Below are 21031 nucleotides of genomic sequence, written 5' to 3'. Positions count from 1 at the left end.
GGGATCAGAAATGCCTCATTAACATAAAGGAAAAAGCACTTACTTCTGAATGCATTCCTCCAAAGGACTGCCTTTTATCTCAAGGAAGAGCATCTTGGATACAGCTCTTTCAGTTGTCATTTTGGTAAAATATGCCTTCATATAAAAGCAAATTAAAATTCCTTGATAGCACTATTTGCTTTTGACCCCCACCAAGTGGATCTGTGTCACCATAAATAAAATTACTAACTTGTTTTATAAAGTATCCTCTAATGCCACTACCAGTAGAGAGAAAACTGGTCCTGAAAAGGTAATTGTAACTTTCCCATCTACAACTCTGGAAGTAATTTATTTGATACATTTAGTCAGGTAGCTTTCACCAGAATAAAGTGCTACAGCTATAGTCTGGGTTTAAAGCACAAAACCTGAAAGACAAATTATGTATGTCGCCCCACACCCCACCTCTGCTGCCCCAGGCCTTTCCGCCCTGTCTTGTCAGTTTCTGTGGAATTATGTGTCCACAAGAAGCTATCTGGTTGTCCGATTATACCGTGCAGAAGTCATAGATAAGGACACACAAATAAGCACTGATTCCTGGGACACAGATTTTGAGGATTTAAAAAGCATAAGCATTCCCTGATGACCAAAATATCATGCAAATAGAACCTCCAGCGAGAGAACTTCATCTTGGGCCAAAGTCTCCTTATGGGCGGGGAGGCCAAAATGGAATTTCCTAAGTTGTTTTCTCGGTTTTCATTGAAAGGTACAATCCCTGAGATCCTGGATGCTTTAAGACTTCCATATGTTGAATTCACTAACTGCCAGGCAATTATTTCATGAAGAAGCCTCACTCAAATAAGGTTTAGGGGCTTCCCTGGTGGCGCAGTGGTTGAGGGTCCGCCCGCCGATGCAGGAGACACGGGTTCGTGCCCCAGTCTGGGAGGATCCCGCATGCCGCGGAGCGGCTGGGCCCGTGAGCCATGGCCGCTGAGCCTGCGCGTCCGGAGCCCGTGCTCCGCAACGGGAGAGGCCACAACAGTGAGAGGCCCGCGTACCGCAAAAAAAATAAATAAAAAATAAATAAATAAATAAAAATAAGGTTTAGGATTAACTTCATAAAATATTTCTACTCTATTTGGCAAACTAGATATATATACTGTGTGTAAACATATGGTAGAAATGTTTTCTTAAATGTCAAGAAATAATATATAAAGTGAGTTGTTCATATATATAGAATCAGTCACGCACGTTTGCAGAAATCAGTGCTGGGATCATTTGGAAATACTCCCAATGCCGCATTTACTTGGCGTGCACCAATTTTTTAGTAGCAGCTCCCTACTACTGCGGCTACTACCTCTGTAATCAGATCTGCCTGGATTTCTTTCTGCTGATATTCCTCTTACTTTCATTATTCATCTGGTCTCTTATTCTGTGTTTGTCTTTGTCTGTTTCCTTCACAGCCCTGTTATTGAATGAGCTTGGTAAGCATTTCATTTCTTGCATTTCCCTTCCATTTTTCTAGGTTATTTTCCATTTCTGTCAGGTGCTACAGTAGCTTTCTGACTTATCTTTTATTTCTGTTGATTTATTAGCAAGATTGTTGTTTAGAGGCATTGGCCTCATAATTTTGTGAAGGTTGGATAGGTTACATTCCGCCTTGGGTTCAGAATAACCTTTTAAAAAATCAGTGCTTTCTTAGGTATGCACAAGAATTAAATTTGTGCACTAAAGCTCATAATCTTAAAAGAATGTTTAGCGATTAAGTCATGAATGGATGTTTTCATATTTTTCTTAATGGTATATACAACTTGGCAAGTTTTTGTACTTCGAATGGGTTGTCAGGCAGTCTGATGTCACTGGTATTTGTTATTTAGAGTGTAAATTAAATAAATTGTAACATTTCTTTCTTTTTTTCTTTTTTAGGTGGCTTCACAATAACAGGTATGAATTTTTTAAGTCTAATGAACCAAATTTTATTTTGTACCGTGAGTTGTTTACATTTTTAAAAATTATTTCTCATTTTTATTTCCTTTTAATGAAGGAAAATACCTGTATGGTAAGACAATTTTTTAATGTTCTTCATTTTCCCCCAAATACCCTTAAATATCAAACAAAAACCACATCTTATGTACCCTGCATTAACATTTAGCTATGGCACACGGTGTGCTTTTGCTGATTTTACACATTTAACATTTTACACATTAACAAGATGTGTGCTGTGTTTACTTATAAGCAAATTTGTGTGGACAACCTGTAATTGGTCATTTTTTTTTTTTTTTTTTTTTTTTTTGCGGTACGCGGGCCTCTCACTGTTGCGGCCTCTCCCGTTGCGGAGCACAGGCTCCGGACGTGCAGGCTCAGCGGCCGTGGCTCACGGGCCCAGCCGCTCCGCGGCATGTGGGATCCTCCCGGACCGGGGCACGAACCCGTGTCCCCTGCATCGGCAGGCGGACTCTCAACCACTGCGCCGCCAGGGAAGCCCCAATTGGTCATATTTTGACACTGATCAATTTACAGATGTTCACATAGCACTGATGATGTGAGTGTACCTTGCTAGATGCTCCAGAATAAATAAAACGATTGCTAGTCTCAAGGAAACATAGGAGTTGACATGCAAGCCCACTCCATGGCCCAAGCTCGGGGTCCTAATCATAGATAATGCCCTACTGGGAGAAGATAAAGCATGCCTTCCCCTCATCCCACCACACTAATCTGAGAAGTTTTAGCATTCTTAACATGGTGATGAGTACTATGTCTGCCACTTGCAGTGGATTACAAAGTGCTCTGTAAAAACTCAAAATGTCAGTCAAAAAGTTTAAAACCCTTAATTTCATAATGGTACCCAGTTTCATAATGGTACCCAATGTTGATTGCATTTTTTAGCCAGCACAACTCTAAAGCTATTTCCTTACATAGAGAAGAAAGATATTTCCTTACAGCATCCTCTCTTTTGACCCTAAATATTTTCTCACCCTTTCAGAATCATCTATGTAGATTTAGAGAGGGAGATACATATCAGGTGGTAGGCCTGATTTGTCTGAAGCTGCAGGTTGAAGATGTCTCTAAAGGCCATCCTAATGGCCGTGGCATTTTCCAATATAATTATGCAGATATCAATATTCTAATTATTTTTTTCTGAAACCAGATAGCTAAACAAAATATTTAGAAAGGAAATATTTTCAAACATTCTAAGCTTGAAAACGTTATGGTGTGGGGTGGCGTTAACTTAAACCACCATCAGTGTACACTCATGATCAAGAAGTTTCAACATGATTCTGTCCAAAGCAGAACTTTCTGAACGCGTCCAATTTCACATGGGCTATTGCTCTCCACTTCTTCTCTCCAGACACAGCATTTAATGACAAAATGATTCATAGACTCTCAGAGACATAGAAATTGAAAAGGATAAAAATGTTAAATAGAACAAGTGCTCATAGAGGATTTCTTAAACCTGATTCACCTGGCACTCTCCTAGGTCAAGTCTTCCAAATTCTGCACTGCCGAATATGCTATTTTTGAATCCGAGTGCAGGAATTTACATTTACTTTAAAAACTTTAATCTTCCTTTTTTCATCCCATCATTTTTACTTGAAATCTTTTTGGAAATATTCTGATTCTATCACTCAGTAAGTTAATGATCCTTGGGAACTTTGAGGAAGGTAGAAATTTGGCAAGTCAGTCTTCATGGCTTCCTTGAAGTAATTAAAAAAAAAAAAAGTCAACCATTTGAGGAATAGTATAGTATCTACAGCTCCCTCAGCCCTATGCAGCCTGATAATGAGACCTTAACTAAAAACCTTTAGGGGTAGGATGCCTTGTTAAAACGCATTTATGTGTTTGGATAGCTTCCTGTTTTATCATTGCATATGTCAGGATTTTGCTTTTAGGGCCTTCCTTCCATTGAAACATCTTCCTTTTTAGTAACTAGGTAATGGGACCCTAATTTTCTCTTCTCAGAAATTGTTCCTATCAAGTTCTAGAATACCCCACCAGTAACGTCCAACATTTTCTGTCTCGGACACATCATGCATCCAAGAGGACAGAATCACTTCTTTCAAAGGTTTTCTATTATTTCATGTACTTCATTAAGCTCTTTCTTATAGCTTGAACTTTAATCTTCAATAGCAATTTTTCTGTTTTACCACCTCTTTCCCAAACCTGAAATTGATGCAGTTAAAATGAGAGAAAGGTGCAGAACCCTCTGGGAATTTCCACATTGGCCTTTTCCTCTCACTTTACATGATCCTTCTTTTCCGGAACCAGGCCAGAATGCCTGGGATCCACTCTCTATAGATGCCTCTGGGGAAAGTTCTAAAATTTAGGTCTACACAGTGAAAACCAGCTGTAAGCCCTGGAGAGCTTTTCTTTGAAGTCAGTTTGAGGCTTTGAAGTCAAGGCTTTGAGATGCAGGGGCAGTAAAGGAAAATTAATCTAACTCTTGGACTTTGCCTGCAGCTTTTATGCAGTCTTGTGCAGCTAAGTGTGAAAATCTAAATTTGAAGCAGGATATATGGAACTTGAAAAAGTCATTTGGTCCACAACCCAGTACCTCTATTTCAGAGATGTCATTAGTGATGGACATTAAATGCTGGAGGTGCTTTTGGAATTTGCAAATCTTCACCTGTTGCTCTCAGACTTTGCCTCATTGAAAGGCCCTTGTTGGGACCTGTGATGTAATTCCCCCTTGACCCTCCAGTCACATAACATGGTAACCCCCTATACATTATAGCTCATTAGAATTTGGAAAGCATTTCTTATTCATTATATCATTTAATCCTCAACCTTATGGAATAAGATCTTTTGTTCTCACTTATAGGAGAAGAAATGAAGGTTCAAAGATATTAATCAATCTGGGCTTCCCTGGTGGCGCAGTGGTTGCGCGTCCGCCTGCCGATGCAGGGGAACCGGGTTCGCGGTTTGGGAGGATCCCGCGTGCCGCTGAGCGGCTGGGCCCGTGAGCCATGGCCGCTGGGCCTGCGCGTCCGGAGCCTGTGCTCCGCAACGGGAGAGGCCACAACAGAGGGAGGCCCGCATACCACAAAAAAAAAAAAAAAAAGATATTAATCAATCTACTCCAGTCACCCATCCAGGGCTCAGAGCCCGGCCCTCTAACTTTAAGTCCAAGGCCATGTGATGACTATTTGAACCCAGCACTTTTAGTTCCTTTCTCCCAACTTGTACATTCCTACCTGCATCTTAATCCCTTTTCGAACCAAAGCCTCGCTATGTCTCTGAAATGCCATCAGTATGAATTCCAGTCAAATGAAAAATGAGGAGGACCCCAAAAGGGGGAAACTAGAGTACATTACTTTGGATATTTTTAATAAAATTAAGTATTCTGGCTCAATTTGGAAAGATAGAGGCATGTTTCTGTCCCCAAAGAGGCAGCTAAAAAGTTCCCTAATTAATTAAAAGTATGTAACTGTCAGTATACCTTTTTAAAAGTTACTCTTCCAATCATATTACGCTCATCATGTGATAGTCTTCATAACGCACATGGCTTTTTAAGGAAGCCAAGCTATGAAAATTCCGACAGTTAAACACACTTTAGTCACTCCAGTACATAGGTTAGAGAAACAAATCCCCTTCAAGTTTGCCTTCATTGTACAATTGAGAAAACTGAATCCCAGAGAAAAGAAACACCTTGCCCAAGTTTAGATGGAAAGCATATGGCAGAATTTGCAGAGCCCCAATCTCATGATTCCAGGTCAGTTCTGGGATCTCTTGGTAGAAGCGAAAAGCAGGTAGTCAACTGAACCCGGAGTTTCATGAAAACCCTAAACTAGGTAATCCAGCCAGTCGCTGTGACAATGGTGAACCCTTGTAAAACCTGCCAGTGTATACAACCTTCTCCCATTCAGACTGCCAAGGAAACAAATAAGCATGTTCCCTGATGTTATGTTGCTTGACCCTCACACAGACCTGTGATATGGCCAGAGCAGGCACTATTATCTCCATTTCACACATGCGGTAACTGGAGAAATGGCCTACTTAAGGCCATGTTGTTGGCACCAAAAGGCTCTAAATGGAGGCTACCTGTCATCACACCAAGTGCTTTTCATTGTTCCGTGATGCCTCTGGAAGCGGGAACTTGACGGGCATGGATGCTCCATCTCAGACACCTGCAGGAATCTGGCTGCACCCCTACTGTGGGGTGTGTGCTTTATTCACACAATCTGATTGGACTCCTAGAACACCTGCCCCGTTTATTTACTTGCTCACTTCTTCAACCTACATAACAGTGACCTCTGACCACTCAGTCCCCAAACTAACATTGCTTGCACTGTGTGCACCGGGGCGTGACATTCAGCTTACTAATTCCACAAAGCTCTTCTGGCAAACCAGTGCAATCCAGTCTGCTGATTTTCTGCCTGTCCTTTTGCTAGGCCAGCCTGTCTTCAGGAAAGTTCATCCTAGAGAACATCCGATTCCCTCTACTGTAATCACCATTTCAGGTACTCATTTCATCACGGTCCTTGAAAACCACAGTTTAATTGCCTTCAAGGGTTCTTTCGGTCTTTCGACATTAAAGTGACACAGTTCACCCCCATTGCCTCTAAAGCATTGCTACACAATGCCGTGACTTCTCTGCAGTTGGGGGTATGATGAGTCAGCAACAAGACACCACATCGGCCCGGGACGGGACGCATGGTGGAGGGGGAAGCATAGACCTACAGAGAAGATTGAGTCCAATAGCCTCTCAGGTTTCAGTATGCTCCAGATTTCTTGCAAATCTGGCTTCTTAAACATGGGCCTTTCATTGCAAATGTCATGAAATGTCTTTAAAAGCAAGCTGTCTTTCTTCCCAGAGTCTGCCTTTCCTTCCTCCAGGCAACATGATGTTAGCCAAATATGCACAGATGACAGTACATATGTGGGGTTTCTCCAGAGGGGAACATTGACAGGGTGACTAAAGGATGACAAAGCTATCCCAGATCGACTGTAGTATTAGAGCCCGGGTGTGAGCCCCTTACCCTAAGTTACCAAGTCTCTGGATAAGGACACGGATACTCACTCTTCAGTTGTCACCATCACCCATCACTGGTCATGGCTGCAGAAACACTTCTGCCTGCCTCAGTAAGACTTTGCTCGTTCTTTCATCCCACACCCCCATTCAGTAATCACGCAGCCCTGACTACAGAGTTGTTCCAGAATATTCCTCATGGAAATAAAGTACCCGCCTCTTTAGGTTCTAATCGAAGAGGCCAGCAAGGTGCTGAAAAATGTGAAGAGATCTCCGCTCTCAGACTTGTCTGCACAGATCTGAGTGAAGGATTAAAATAACCACAAGCAAATTGTCCCACCGCTGGCCTTGTACCCATTTCCAAATTTTACATTGTTTGTTGAGACAAAAACTTGCAAATGCATTCAAGAATATCCACAGTAGCTCCTCGGGTGCAGATCTCCACGTGGGTTGTATTGTTTTCTAATAGAGATTCGTGTTCTCAGCCCTTCACCTCTTAACAGTGATGCGGCTTCAAAATGCAGCCTGATCCAGAAAGCATTAACAGCAGCTTTTTCATAATTCTGCTTTTCCCAGATCCCAGGTACCTATTAGCTATTGTGATGTGTCATTTGCAAAATCAATTACTCAGGAGAAGGGCGGACCCCTACCGATGATTTCATCACAGGATTGTTTTCTGTCCTGTCAATACTGATTTTAACCATGGCCGTTAATTATGCATCTGATCTTTAAGTTGGGTTGGTTGGTTAAGACTATGATGTTATATCATTTATTATCAACTTCTCAATAAAATATGATGAGTTAAAAAATATGTACATATATATGTACATATACAGATAAACACGGTTACATAGAGAATTTCCTCTACGTGAGAAACAGAACTAAAAGCACAGCATATGCATAAATAAGGAAATGAAACTGACTTGGCCACAGTAAAATGAACTGCATTTGATCCAGCACTCAAAGTGAGAAAAAAATAGGTGATCAAAAAATATGCTGTTAAACGATTTCCCTATTCAATAAAAGATACCTAAAGAGAAGACACTTCAAAAAAATAAGCTTAGCTCTCTTCTTTGCCAGTTTCAAAAATCTGGATCACAGATGCTAATTTATCTGTATCATTATAGAGCAATAAAAGGATTTATCCAGCTGTCGTCTCTCAGTTACATATAAGTATAATTATTTCTTAAATGTTCACGATGTTTATTAAGTGAAAATAGCCCTGACCCTACCATGACACTAGGCCTTTGTGCTTTGACTTCTTTCTGCCTGGAATGCCCCTCCGTCCTCTATTACCTCCTAGCCAGCCTTCCCACCACCTTCACCTGGCAAGCTCCTATACATGCTTCAAGGCCAATTTCAAATATCTCCTCTTTCCTGAAGCCTTCCCTGACTCCTTTGGCCAGAGGGAGCTGCTCCCCGACCCTGGACCTTCAGCTCCTACCTTGCTGTACTAGAAGTTGTCCCATCTATATGCCTCACTTCCCACTAGACCATGAATTCCTGGAAAAAGAGGTGGGGTGGGAGGGGCCTCAGTGTGCTGACATAGTGTAGGAGTGCAATGACATGTGTGAAATGAACAAATGGTCTTTACTATATGCATAGAGCAAAGAAGAGGCTCGTCTAACTGTGAGTTGAACAGTCACATGACAAATACTTATTGGGCACTTACTACTTTCCATACATAGTAATAGGCTCTGAGGGATATGAGGACAATCCGAAGAGCAATGAGACGTATTGTTCTATCTTGGTAAGTTTACGTGCTGGATATTTGTATGTAAAGGTAGTTTAAATATTAAAAATTAGTATATTAGAAGTGTCCATGTTTAATATGTACACACAACAAATATTCAGATTTAATTTAAAGTTAGAGTGGTCATTCCTAAATAGGTCAATTGAGGGATATTTCATGCGAGAAGAGGTAGGGTTTTGAAAGGTAGGTGGGATTTAGCTAGATGAAAATGGGGAAGGTTTTCCAGATGGGTAGACAGTGGAATAAAGTGTGGCATTAAATTCAAGTCTAGTTTGGAGCAAGAATGTAGAAAGTGATAGAAACAAGATGTCCTGCTTTTCTGTAGGTTAGTATGAAATCTGTTAAGACATTAATTCCTAAAATTTTTCTCTTTCTCATACCTCTTTTACAATATTTCCTTTGACTGCATACCAACTATGCTATTATTCACTTCATGCAATTTTTTGCCTCATGTTTTTACTTCACTAGATTTGTTTTTAAAAAAAAAAACTTTAAGTCATTAACACTAATAGAAAGCTAGTATTTATCATATATAGAAAGTAAGGTTAAAATTTTTAGAATGAAAAAGTTATTAACTTCTAGCTCAATGCAGTCAAATGCTCTATGCCTGAGAACTATTTTCTCTTTCCTAAATGGTAGAAACCCTAATGCCAAGAACTAGTTACAGACCTGACAGCACCAAACTTCTTCATCAGAAGGACTAAAGGATGATTAGAAAGGGAATAACCTTTTCACTCACTATGTGATTTGATTTCATTTACTACCATGTCCGTTCATTTAGTACCATGTTCCAGATCATTTCATTTTGTGAAATGTGGCTTTCAACAATGCCACCGCATCACCCTTCTTTCATAATTTCTCTATTTTTTTTACCTAAATTGACTTGAATCCCATTAAAAGCAACTTCCCATTTATAAGTAAACTATTAAAAGGGGGACATAATAAATATTCTCCCCCAAATGGCTTTGTAATTCAAATTAAAATCTAAGTTGTAATAGTTTTTCTTCTGGAAGAATAATTCTTATTTGACGTAAGTCTCCAGAATATCCATGTTCAGCCAAGGTTATGAACAAAGACACTAATATAACCTGCTCCTATGAAAACTCTAATAACATTTTCCTGGGCTTAAGATCAGAAAGCAGAGGGAATCAAAATATGATTGACTTGAGCATTGGATAAATGGGACTTCACATACCTCAGCTCACCCCCTTGACTCTACACACTTAATTTCAAGGGCAAATCATGGGGACACCAATCAAAAACCTTTGCCTTCCCTTGGGTCATAACTTCCCAAGCCTACTATAAGAAATATTATAACTTTTACCATTAAAATTAATCTACTTGCACCTCTCTTTTGCATCTGCTAACACTTAGCAGATTTTGGCTAGTCCAAAATCGCTTATTTTTAGTCTTCTTCTAATTTCTTTGGGGCCCTGTAATTACTGGGGATAGGAAAGCAGATTCTGAAATATACTTTTAGGAAGACACTATTGAATACATAATAAAGAATTCTTTGATATGCTACCTTCTGCTTTTGCCTTTTGCTTGGTTTTGATACTTGGTATATAAAATGCTAGCAATGCCTCTAGCCCAACTGCTCCATGGCCCAGTAGTCAACAACTGGCCTAGGAACTAGTCTTCTGCTTCATTTGCTAGCGCGTCAAATGAAGCCACCAAGGCAGGGTCCCTCAGCAGAGGGAAGCCATGTATGGGTGGGATGGGAATGGGAGATGTGGACTCCTGCAATAGCTGATGCCTAAATGCAAAAGGCAAGGAGTCTGGGCTAGAAGTCCCTCCCTTCCTCATCTCTCCCCAGTCAACAGACTCCCGTTGCAGGCAGTTTGCCTGGAAGGTTCTAGAAGCAAGGGCGTCAGGGCTGCAGTCTTTCTATACCACCAAGACTACTTCCTTGGAGATGAGGTCCATTCAGGTTGACAGTGAGGGGAAGTGGCCTGTCTTGTTCCAGCATCCTGAGCCTGAAGGACAGGAGGCTGAGTGGTTACAGGAGTACTGTTTGTCCTTCACATGTGCGTGGCCTTTTCAGTCTGGGATTTCTCCTAATGACCTTCACACAGAGAGGACCCAACTGTGAGCTTCCCCTCATTAATGGACTCTCAAGTCCATTAGCGTTTTCTGAGCACCCACTAGCCTCTCCTGGATTGTAAGCTACATGGTGGTTCCGGAAATAATCGTGCCCCCATGGTGAGTAAGTATTAACTTCCCAAAGGCCTCACCCTCGCTCTCCCTGTTTCCTTTAACGTTAACATGGTCAAGGTCCTCCCAACCCATCTCAGCTTTGCACCAGAGAGAGGCAGCTCTGGAGCGCAGGCATCTTACTGAACCGTGGAATTCATGGATGTTTTGCTTCTTAACTTGCAGCAGGGGATCTTGGCACGTGAGAGGCTAAGATCAGAATTTCCCGTCTATCATCTCTTTGGCCCTGGGGCATTTTCTTTGCCTCTAGAAAGTGGAGGGGAGGAGGCCAGAGTCTTACATTCCTTGAATCGCTCTGGAACTTTAATTGTGTTTCCTCTTGGTCATGTGCTAAAAGGATGTGTACAGACAGCCAGGTGAGCCAGTGTCTCAGGGGACAGCTGGGTGATTCCCTCAATGCAGACAGCATGTGGACAGAGTCTTTACCAGTGATATGGCCCTATAAGTTGCTTTTCCTGATCTGCCCTTTGGCAGGTGCTTAGGTTGTGGGATATTATGATCACTTGCCGTCACAGTGATCACTGCCCCACACAACAAGCGTCTGTCCAATTCTCCCCTCCAGCCTTACGGCACCACCCCAGGGACTTTCAGTAGGTCATCAGGGCTTCCTTCCTTCTTGGTTTTCTTGTAGCAGGATCCAGGGATTTCCAAATAAATTTGAATCCATTCTCACACTCTCGCCCTTCCCTTTCACAGAGGAATGTGATGACAAGCAGCCGCTGACCAGCAAAGAGGAGGAGGAGAGGCGCATTGCAGAAATGGGGCGTCCCATTCTGGGAGAGCACACCAGGCTGGAAGTGATCATTGAAGAATCCTATGAGTTCAAGGTACACGCACCAGCATTGCCCACCAGGGAGGCCAGGCCCATCTCTGCACCAAGACGGTTCATAGTGTCGGTCTATGCTGTACGAGAGGCAGATGTAATTTCAGGAACTGGCTCATTGATGGAGAGGCCTTTAGAGCAGAGATGGGATTCGCGAGTTGGTAGGGAACCAAGAGATCCTGTAAACTAAACAGTGTCAGAACCAGGGTCTGGTGGGTGGCACACATCACTGTGCAAGGTCAGAGGTGCCCTAAAGGGAGGGCTTTGGATAGCAAGGAAGAGGCAAAGATGGATTCCAAGAGACTGTTATGTGTGGAAGAAACCATGCTTTGTTTGAGAAAGCTAATCAATCTAGTAGAAGCAAAGCCTTGACACTGCTGAAAATGAGGCTTTTGTTTTGGAGGAGGAAGGATGGTAAGCTTTCCCTGTGGAACATGCCATTGACAAGCTCTCGTATATTATGTAGTCAGTCACCTTCTTAAGATCCTAGGACACTTGAGCACAATCAACAAACTGAAGGCAGAGTGCCTGTAACTGGAGAGTTTATAACTGGGCTGATAAAATTGGATTTCCAGTTCTCTAGATGAGGAAAGTCATTTTTCAGAAGTTAAGCAGATGGGCCTTAGGGTGAGCTTAGGATGTTGAAAAGGACCTTTTCGACCATTCTTAGCTGCTCCGTCGGCCCCTGCCCCAGCTACCATCCCTTTTCACTCACGTGGTCCTCACACCTAGAAGCCCCCGGGAGAGCCGCACCTGAGCTCTGTAGTGGGACATGAAAAGGAGCAGCCTCTCTCTGGTTTTCCAGAACTACAAGCCAGAGCACAGCAGCATTTTCCCCACTTATTTTTTTTTTTAAAAGCAGATTCTGCCCCTGTTTGGAAAACCAGAATGAAAATTCCAAAAGGGAGAATCAGGTCACCAACCTAAAAGCCTCAGGATCATATCTGGAGTTTTCACAGTAGTGGCTTCTTTGCCTTTTGCTGGGCCCGTTCAGTATTTTTCTAATTTAGTTCACAAAACAAGGTGCCTGAGAGGCGACAGGTGGAAAGAAAAATGTCTTTGCCAATTACAGTGGCATTTAAAAGATAAAAACGCAATTAAACTTTCCCCTTCAGGCCACCGTGGATGTATGTGTTCACTCCCCTCACTCATTGCCACAGAAAGAAAGAGCAGGGCAAACACTGGGGCTAGGGCTTTCTAGGCAGACCCCGACCATCGGAGCCCACCTGGCGTTTCATCCAGAACCTGGCTCGCTGCACACACTTGACTGCTATATGCACAAGTTCCCTGAGATTCCTGAGGCGCGGATATCTGAGACTGTCCATTTCTGTGGACCAATCTGTTCCCGTCTCCATCTTCACTCTTCGTCACGTACCCTCTTTTCACCTGGAACCAGAGGGCGTGGTGCCGCTTGCGACAACAGAGATTCTACAGCTTGGCATTTCTATAAACGCTTGTCCCCCACCCCTCCCAGGACCCTCATGGGGAATGATTGTGTGCCCTCTTCCTTACGGGACAACGCCGAGCACTCCCTTTCCATGCACCCATGACCAGGAAGAACAATCATGGTCACTTCCTGTAGGAAGGGTATGGCAGGGAACAGTCTTCTAGGCATAAAAGTTTTCTTGTGTCCAGAGCTCTCTCTGGCAACCACTCCAATGATCCGAGCATTTGAAAGTCAACCAAGTCTCTCTCCATAAGTCCAGTTGTTTGGGGCACTTATCTTCCTAGAGTATCTTCCATAGGCTGTTTCCTCCCATCTGCTCAAAGTTCATCAGGACAGTTACTGTTAACACTGAAGGGTAGGTACCTTGGGGCATGTTTCTGAAGTGCCCTCAAGCATCAATGTTGATATCATATTATTTGTTTAAGAAATTTTTTCTAGACCGTAGCCGTTTTAAAGAAATTGTTCAAAGCCCTCAGAACTGCATTAAAGACCCAAATCTGGCTGATACCTCACAATGTCCGAGTCTGCTTTGCCCACTGGGTTCTTGCTTACTATGTTGGGACCAAGGGCTGGACTTTTCTAACACCCATGGCCGAGAGTGAGGTTAAAACTATTGCTACAGACTAGCACGGTGAAGAGCTAATGACTGACATATAGGAAACCTCCAGGTCAGTGTCCAAGGCCAAGTTCAAGGATCAAATTTCAAATTCCTCCTCTCCTCCTATAGGTTCTCTCCTATTCACTCCTCTCCTCCTATAGGTCAAGAGAGGACACATATGTAAATTAAGTCCAGGGAAGAGCCCAGGCTATCTCATAGTCCACCAGGGTTAACATGAACTAAAGTTTACAATCTTCCCGAGGTTTTATATATATACATTATATATACATATATATACATATATACATTTTATACATATACATTTTAAGTTTAGTTTATCTTAAAACTTTGTTCTTCAGAGAGATTTTCTGAGGCGAGTCTGTGTTTAACTGTTAGAGCAGTTTCACTCTTCAATTATTTATCCCCCAGTTAATGGGATTCTCTGCCTTGGCTTTAGAGTAAAGAGGGCTTCTTTGGAGAGACCTGCCCCAAGTTTCCATCACATTTGGGAAAAGTCAAGGTTACTTCTTGCTACATTCTACGCAGAACTTTGAATTGGCATCAACCGAGACACTCAGAGTGCTTGATGAGATTGGCCAAGGCCAGAGAAAAGTCAGATGCTTGTCATGTGCCTCTGGCTATGGTGCCCAAGAGCCCTGATGGTTACAGCTATTATCAGTGGCACTAGCAGTTCTAGACACAAAGCTAGAGGCCGAAAGGTCACCACCATAAGGACAAACAATCTAGCAAAGGATGTTGTTGAAAATACAGCGTGGGCCAGTTGGAGATGGGCCCTTTCATGTTTATTATCATCTCAATGTTGCAAATCAGTTGCAATGACGGTTGAACTAACACACTTGACATTCTGATGTAGCTTTGTCCTTCTGCACGGGCCCCTGGGATCACATTTTCCTTCCTCCCGGTTAGCGAAATAACACTCTCTCTCTCTCAGACCTTAGTCAATTCAGGGACACTGCACTAAACATGTACAGATTTTGACCTAAGACAAATAATATGTGTTTTCTGACTCTTTGCAATAAGTGGGAATTCGAGGATGCTCTGACAGTAAGGGTGGGGCGTGTCGTGGACTAGTCGGTGTGGTGGTCTCTCTGGGAAGAACAGCTTCACGTCCCGGAAGTGACCCTTCTCCCTGTAGTTGCTGTGATTTGTGGTAGCGCTTTGGGTGCATCTGCTTACTTAGTTTTCTTGTGAACGCTTGGCTGCTTCTCCTGTTCCATGAACTGACATTCATTTAGAAAGCTAAGAGTGCTAATTGTACAGAAGCAAGTACCTAAAAAAGGTCTTAAAGAAAAAGAAAAATAAGAGGCTCAGAGCTAGCAAAGCAGGGGGAAATTCAGTGCAAGGTCATTGCAGTTTGCCCTGAACCATACAAATTGACCTTTTTTTGTCTTTTCTTGTTTGCAGCAGGAGTCAGGTGAGATGAATTCTCTATCAGCCACCAGGCTGACGAAACAAGTAGCCAAAGAAAAATCCATTTATTAATGATCATACAGCAGCAGTCTTGAGGCTTTGCTGTCTGGTTGCATTTCATTCCTCAACAAAAGTATAGTAAGAACAGGTTTTAGTTTCGTAATCTCTCTGCCAATTCCAGTTATCCACCGATAGGTAGTGCTGAGCAGAGCATAGGTTAATTCAGTTGCAGACACATACTCTAGATGAAGCCAGGAGAGAAGCAAGTTCATGAAGCGTCTGAGGGGAAGGGATGGGCTTTTGCGACATCCTCAGTTGTAACCGGTGAGGCTATTCTTCCTTGGCTATTAGGCAGTGAAGGAGGCTTGTATTTGCTATGAAGAAGTTTCCATTTCAGGATGTTTCCAAGAAAGGACTATGCTTGTTTGCATAATCGTAACGGTGTTTGATGTCAATACTGTTGCTCTGAGCCTGACATCTGCTACCCTTTAGATAACTCTGGGGTTTCAAAATCATCAAGGTCTGAGATTTCCCGAGGCCTTAACCAACCCGGCAATTATTTTCTGATTCTTTTCAACCTCTCTAGAGTACCGTGGACAAACTTATTAAGAAGACAAACCTAGCCCTCGTGGTTGGGACAAACAGCTGGAGAGAACAGTTTATCGAAGCGATCACTGTCAGTGCTGGTGAGTGCTTTTCTCTGCATATTATAAATGATAATGTCCCAAGCTTGCTTTTCCTGCCGTCACCACTTGGTCTAGGTCAAAACACCAAAGACTCTCCATGATAAAATTAAAAGAGAAATAAATGTATTTGTAATGTATATGCACATTTTGGGGACGAATTTAGACTTTCTAAGATGAAGCAAATGTCTTCAAACAGGACATCCTTCTCTGTCTACATTGCGTCTTTCTCTCTGGAAATAGACAAGATCAATTTAAAGCCTACTGTGTCTCTTACTCATGGATAGCCAATCACAGGGTTTTATCTGGAAAGTTCCCTGAGAGCAGGAGAAGTGACCAAGTGCAGGTCAGAAAGGAACCATCAAAATCATAGGTGGGACAGGGTGACGTTAAGACACTTCACCACCATCATCTGCATCATTTTTCACTCTCTTCAATAACATCTAACAAATAAGTGTTTGCACTGGCTCTGGGAGTGAAAATAGAATCACATTCTGTTTCTTCCTATACAAGCAAAGTGTGGAGTTTTATCTAGGAAGGTCCTATAAAATGAAGAGTGTTGCAAACTCAAGGAGCCAGACACCTGAGGAAATTAAATTCAGAAAGAAGTATCCCTTTTCTGTGTCACCAAACCTTGTCCACTCTCTGTGTGATTGTAAAACGGACCAGGAAAGCCCCTTTCAAGATTCAGGAAAGCAACACTCTCATGGGATTTTCTGGTTTTCAGTTCTTTTGTTTCATTTCCACTGGTTCTTTCTCTTTAAAGATCCCCGCAGGCTCATTTTCTACTCCTGCAGCGAATGAATAAAACTAGAATTTTCTAACTAGTGATTCCCAGACTGTAAAATTTGGAAACAGCATCACTAGCGGTTGGGTCATGACTTCTGACGCAGCTCCCTCTTTCCAATCTGCCACAGGAAAATTTGACAGATCTCCCAAGTACTGTGGGAACAGAGGGTGATAAAAAACCTTTGTGCCTGTTTATTATTAGTGCTGTTAATAATCACACTTTGGTTTCTTGCTATAGAGTATACAGTGGAAATTTAGGAACGGTAAATGATGAGTAATTGCTTAGGGGAGTAGATTTGAAATGTACACATAAGTTCCAATGGAGGTGGGGACTCCCTGTCTTAGTCCCTTTGGACTGCTGTGACAAAATACCATAGACTGGGTGACTTGTGAACTACAGAAACTTATTTCTGGCAGTTCCAGAGGCTGGAAGTCCAAGATGAAGGCCCTGGTAGATTTGGCACCTGGTGAGAGCCTGCTTCCTGGTTCATAGTCTTCTCACTCTGTCCCCACATAGGGGAAGGGATGAGGGTGTTCTCCAGGGTCTCTTTTATAAGGGCATTAATCCCATGGATGGGGACTTTGCCCTCATGATCTAATCATCTTCCAAAGGCCCCGCCTCTATATACCATCATATTGAGAATTAGGTTTCAACATATGAATTTGGGAGGGACACAGATATTCAGTCTATAGTACTCCCTCACTATGGCTTGTATTTTTTCTATAAATCTCAGATTAATACCTGAGGCGTGAGCTATATTCCTTCCTCGTAGAGAGAATAAAAACTAAAGGGACAAAGATCACTTGAATAAGAAACTGTTGACAAGGCCAGTGGTAGAAAATATTAAAAAATAACCAAATTATTTTATGGGCTTTGACATACTAGAATTGAAACATTAAAAGCAGCATAAGCCTTAACAGACCATTTCTAATAGTTTCCAGGTTTCCTTTGACTGCAGATATATGAGTATTTGTATGATGGTCACGAGCTGGACCTCATTCATTCATTTTTCTGTATGTCAGTCATTCATTGTTCTTGCTGAGAAGGATATGACAGTGAAGGGAAAAGACAAATAAGCCTGCATGAAGCTTACCACCTAATTGCAGGAGACAGCAAATAAGTAAACTAAGCAAGAAGTCAAATAAGGTGTCTGTACGATGGTGAGCTAGTCATGAAGAACAACAAAGCCATGGAGGGAGACAGGAAGTGTGCATAGAGGCTGCATTGGATGGTAGCCAAAAAACGCCATCCATAGACACATCGATGCTGAATCTGCTTTTCTAGCCATGGAGTGGTTTGTGTTGGTTCATTCACACATTTTTGTAATTTTCAGGGACCAAGGTAAACATTTTATGGCCAGTCTATGGCAATGGAAAAGGGTGGTTTTAAACAGCAGGAGTGATTATGCTGCAAAGTTGTGTATTTGCTCCTGGTTAGAATAGGTATACAGAGAAACAACTCTAAAGATGCTAAGACTTTCTTACTTTAAAGGGGAAGATTTTGGTTGGCCAGCACTTTCTTATGTTGAATCAAATCCTCTCGAAATCTCATGAGGTCAGTATTATGATCATCCTGACCTTCTGGAGGAAGAATCTGAGCCTCAGCGAGGCAACTTGCCTCTGGAAGGTAGCCCAGAGCCCTGATCTACCAAATACTAGTCCAATGTGCTGTCCACTGCCCTTAAGAGAGAGAAATTTCCAAGTGAGGAAAATTGGCTCCTCTCGTCTGGCTCATGGAGTGACTCTGGCCTTGTCACCTCTCCTGGTGCCATGGTTTCAGCACTTACATGATGGGAATAACTCCCACTCAGATCCTTTGAAGAACTGTTAATGAATGAAATGCCAAACCTCTCAAAGGTTCTTATTTATCATGCAACATATTCTGTTTTATGTTCCTAAGGGACTGCTTGGGAACAAGACAAAATTGCTCAGAAATTTGCAGGCTGCTGGGTAAAATTGATCTTCTTTACAATTTTGAGACAAAATATGAGAAAAGCAAACCCATAGCTTATAGCCATTAAATTATATGAAGGGCAGTTAGGAAGCTCAGTTGTTGTCATTATGATTAAATTTAAGTCTCTAAAGAATGTTACTATTCTTGGGTTGTTAAATAGACAATACAATTTGTAAAGCAGTATTTCTTGAAAACAGACTTTCATTGGATTTTAAGATTTCATGGCTAAATAGTTGAGAATCAGAAAGAGTTGCCTTATTAAAAATGTTAAATTGCTTTTAAATGACTCTGTTGAGGGGCTTTTTCCTGTGTAATTTTCTGCGCAAAATTGAGACGATCTATCTTGCTAAACAAAAGTAATAATTTTATAAGTAGGATTTTGCTTCTGTTTCCCACGATTATATTTAAGCTAATTTCAAGGTAACCCTCTGGCTGTCTTTTGGTTCTCCTGTCTTCTCTGAATTTCATAGCTCAGTCCCCGGGCCTCCTATGACCATAATGTTTCTGCAAACCAAGTTCTTATAGTTCAATATTTGAAGAGTTAAAGGACTTATGAGACTCAAGGGATTAGGACGGGATTATATAGTCATGTCCTGGCAGTTCTCCTTCTATCTTTCCCTGGGTAGAATACCAGGAGCGATAGCCTGCTGCAGTGAAATACCTGTCAGAAATTTACAAGGCATGTCTAGTACCATCAGGTGCTTTAAGATGTGCCAGCCGATGTATTTCCAAGGGAAGCCAGCACTCACTGTGTGTCTGGTTTGAATTTCCGCCAGTGCCACCATCTTTCTAGTGTCTCGGCTAGGGCAGAATGGAGGGTTGGCTTTAAGAAATTGTGGACCAGCTGGGCTACGAGGAAGAGATGGATGTTTCAGGGAAGAGGGCAAAGGTTAGCTGGGTAAAGAGAACCAGGATGCCAGTGCCAGTTCCACTCAGAACATTGTTGTTCTTCGCAGCAGCCTTGGGTGGTGGTGAGGTGAAGGACAGGGTGATGGCAAGCCTGGCTTTGGAGTAAGATGTGGATTTGTGTCCCAGACCTCCAAAAACTCCCTGGGTGACTCTAGTCAGATTCCTTCCCCTCTAAATCTCAGTCCCCTCGTGTGTAAAGTGGAGAAAACTGTTCCTCACTCATGGAGTTGCTATAAGGATTGATCAAGGCAACAAGTATTTTCACAAGGACTGTCTGTGCATTGGGAGAGCACAGTTGGTTATTTGAGAGGCAAACTTCTTGAATATTCTACGATAAAATATAACCAAATTTTGTGGAAAGGCAGTCAATTCAGTTTAATTACTAAAAAGGCTAGGTGACTAAAAACACTGGTTGACCTTTTTGTTTTGTAGTATTACACATGCCATTTGATAGATAAGGAAAGTGAGATTCAGAAAAGCAATGTGACTTGCTCGAGATGCCAAAGCTGGTAAATGTCAGCGCTGGGGTACATATCATATCAGCCTGGGATTCTCTTGTGTGTGAAAAGTGCACTCACTCGCTGTGCCTGAGTCCTGAGTACACACACACATGCACACACACACACATAGAACACCTGTATACATACATACGCAGATGCACACAGACATGTATGTGTGTGTGCAAACACATGAACACACAGAGACACACATACATAAACATATGTGTGCATACATGCAGATACACAAAACACAGGCACAGAGACAGGCACCTTATATGGCCTGTATCTTTATTCGTTTGCATAACTGAGCTGCAGATTGAAATATGAAGGGTTTTTTTTTCCCCTTAATATTTGTTAAATCTCCTTAAGCCCAGCTCATGTTTCCTTCAGGGAAGGTGCCAGTCAATTCTCTAAAGAACAGAGGGAAGTGTTTGTTTCCCTAGGTGCATCTATAGTCTTCTCCTGCCTAGTAATTGGTGACATTCTTTCAAGAACATCATCACACTGCCCTCTCTTTTACCTGATCATTTTAAATATCCCGCATTAAGGCTTTTTCTCAAACTCTTTTACTTTTGACATCGATTTTGCATATCTGATATAGTATCTGTTGGACTTCTCATAATGAAGGAACACTCGAAAGTGGCCAAAACAAAAGCCTTTTTGTGGTCTTGATTCTGTCTCTTGTCAACTGCATAACTTGACAAAGTATTTACTCTTTCCAAATTTGAGTGTCACCATCAGTAAAATGAGAGGGTTGGACTAGGCGAGTTCTAAGAAACCAGCCAGTATAGAACTTTGGGAGCTCTGTGGATGTCTGCTGTAGTTGTACAGCAGCCCCGATGGCATCATGTTTCATGGACCACCTGATTCTGAGCAACGGAAAAAAAAATACACTCTGCCCACCTTCCTGGCTTGCTTATATTAAATATTCAGCACAATAGCCACATGCAATTCACATCTACTCTCCTAGAAGGAAAGGGATGAGAA

At 42.1% G+C, this 21031-nt stretch overlaps 1 protein-coding gene across 7 annotated transcripts in view; it reads left to right on the top strand.

The window, feature by feature from the left end:
* Positions 1 to 21031, top strand: part of SLC8A1 (solute carrier family 8 member A1) — a 357688-nt gene that overhangs the window by 273410 nt on the left and 63247 nt on the right. For 6 of the 7 annotated variants that reach the window (XM_055089150.1, XM_055089148.1, XM_055089147.1 and 3 more), the window contains exons 4-6: positions 1903 to 1920; positions 11607 to 11737; positions 15796 to 15895. In XM_055089150.1, coding sequence (XP_054945125.1) covers positions 1903 to 1920; positions 11607 to 11737; positions 15796 to 15895 — 249 coding nt within the window. Of the gene's footprint in view, positions 1 to 1439; positions 1461 to 1902; positions 1921 to 11606; positions 11738 to 15795; positions 15896 to 21031 lie in introns of all 7 variants that reach the window. The other variant, XM_024118870.2, reaches the window with a different exon arrangement.

Source organism: Physeter macrocephalus, chromosome 12 (genome assembly GCF_002837175.3).
Source record: "Physeter macrocephalus isolate SW-GA chromosome 12, ASM283717v5, whole genome shotgun sequence".
Taxonomy (NCBI): domain Eukaryota; kingdom Metazoa; phylum Chordata; class Mammalia; order Artiodactyla; family Physeteridae; genus Physeter; species Physeter macrocephalus.
This window is presented reverse-complemented; position numbering and strand designations above follow the sequence as displayed.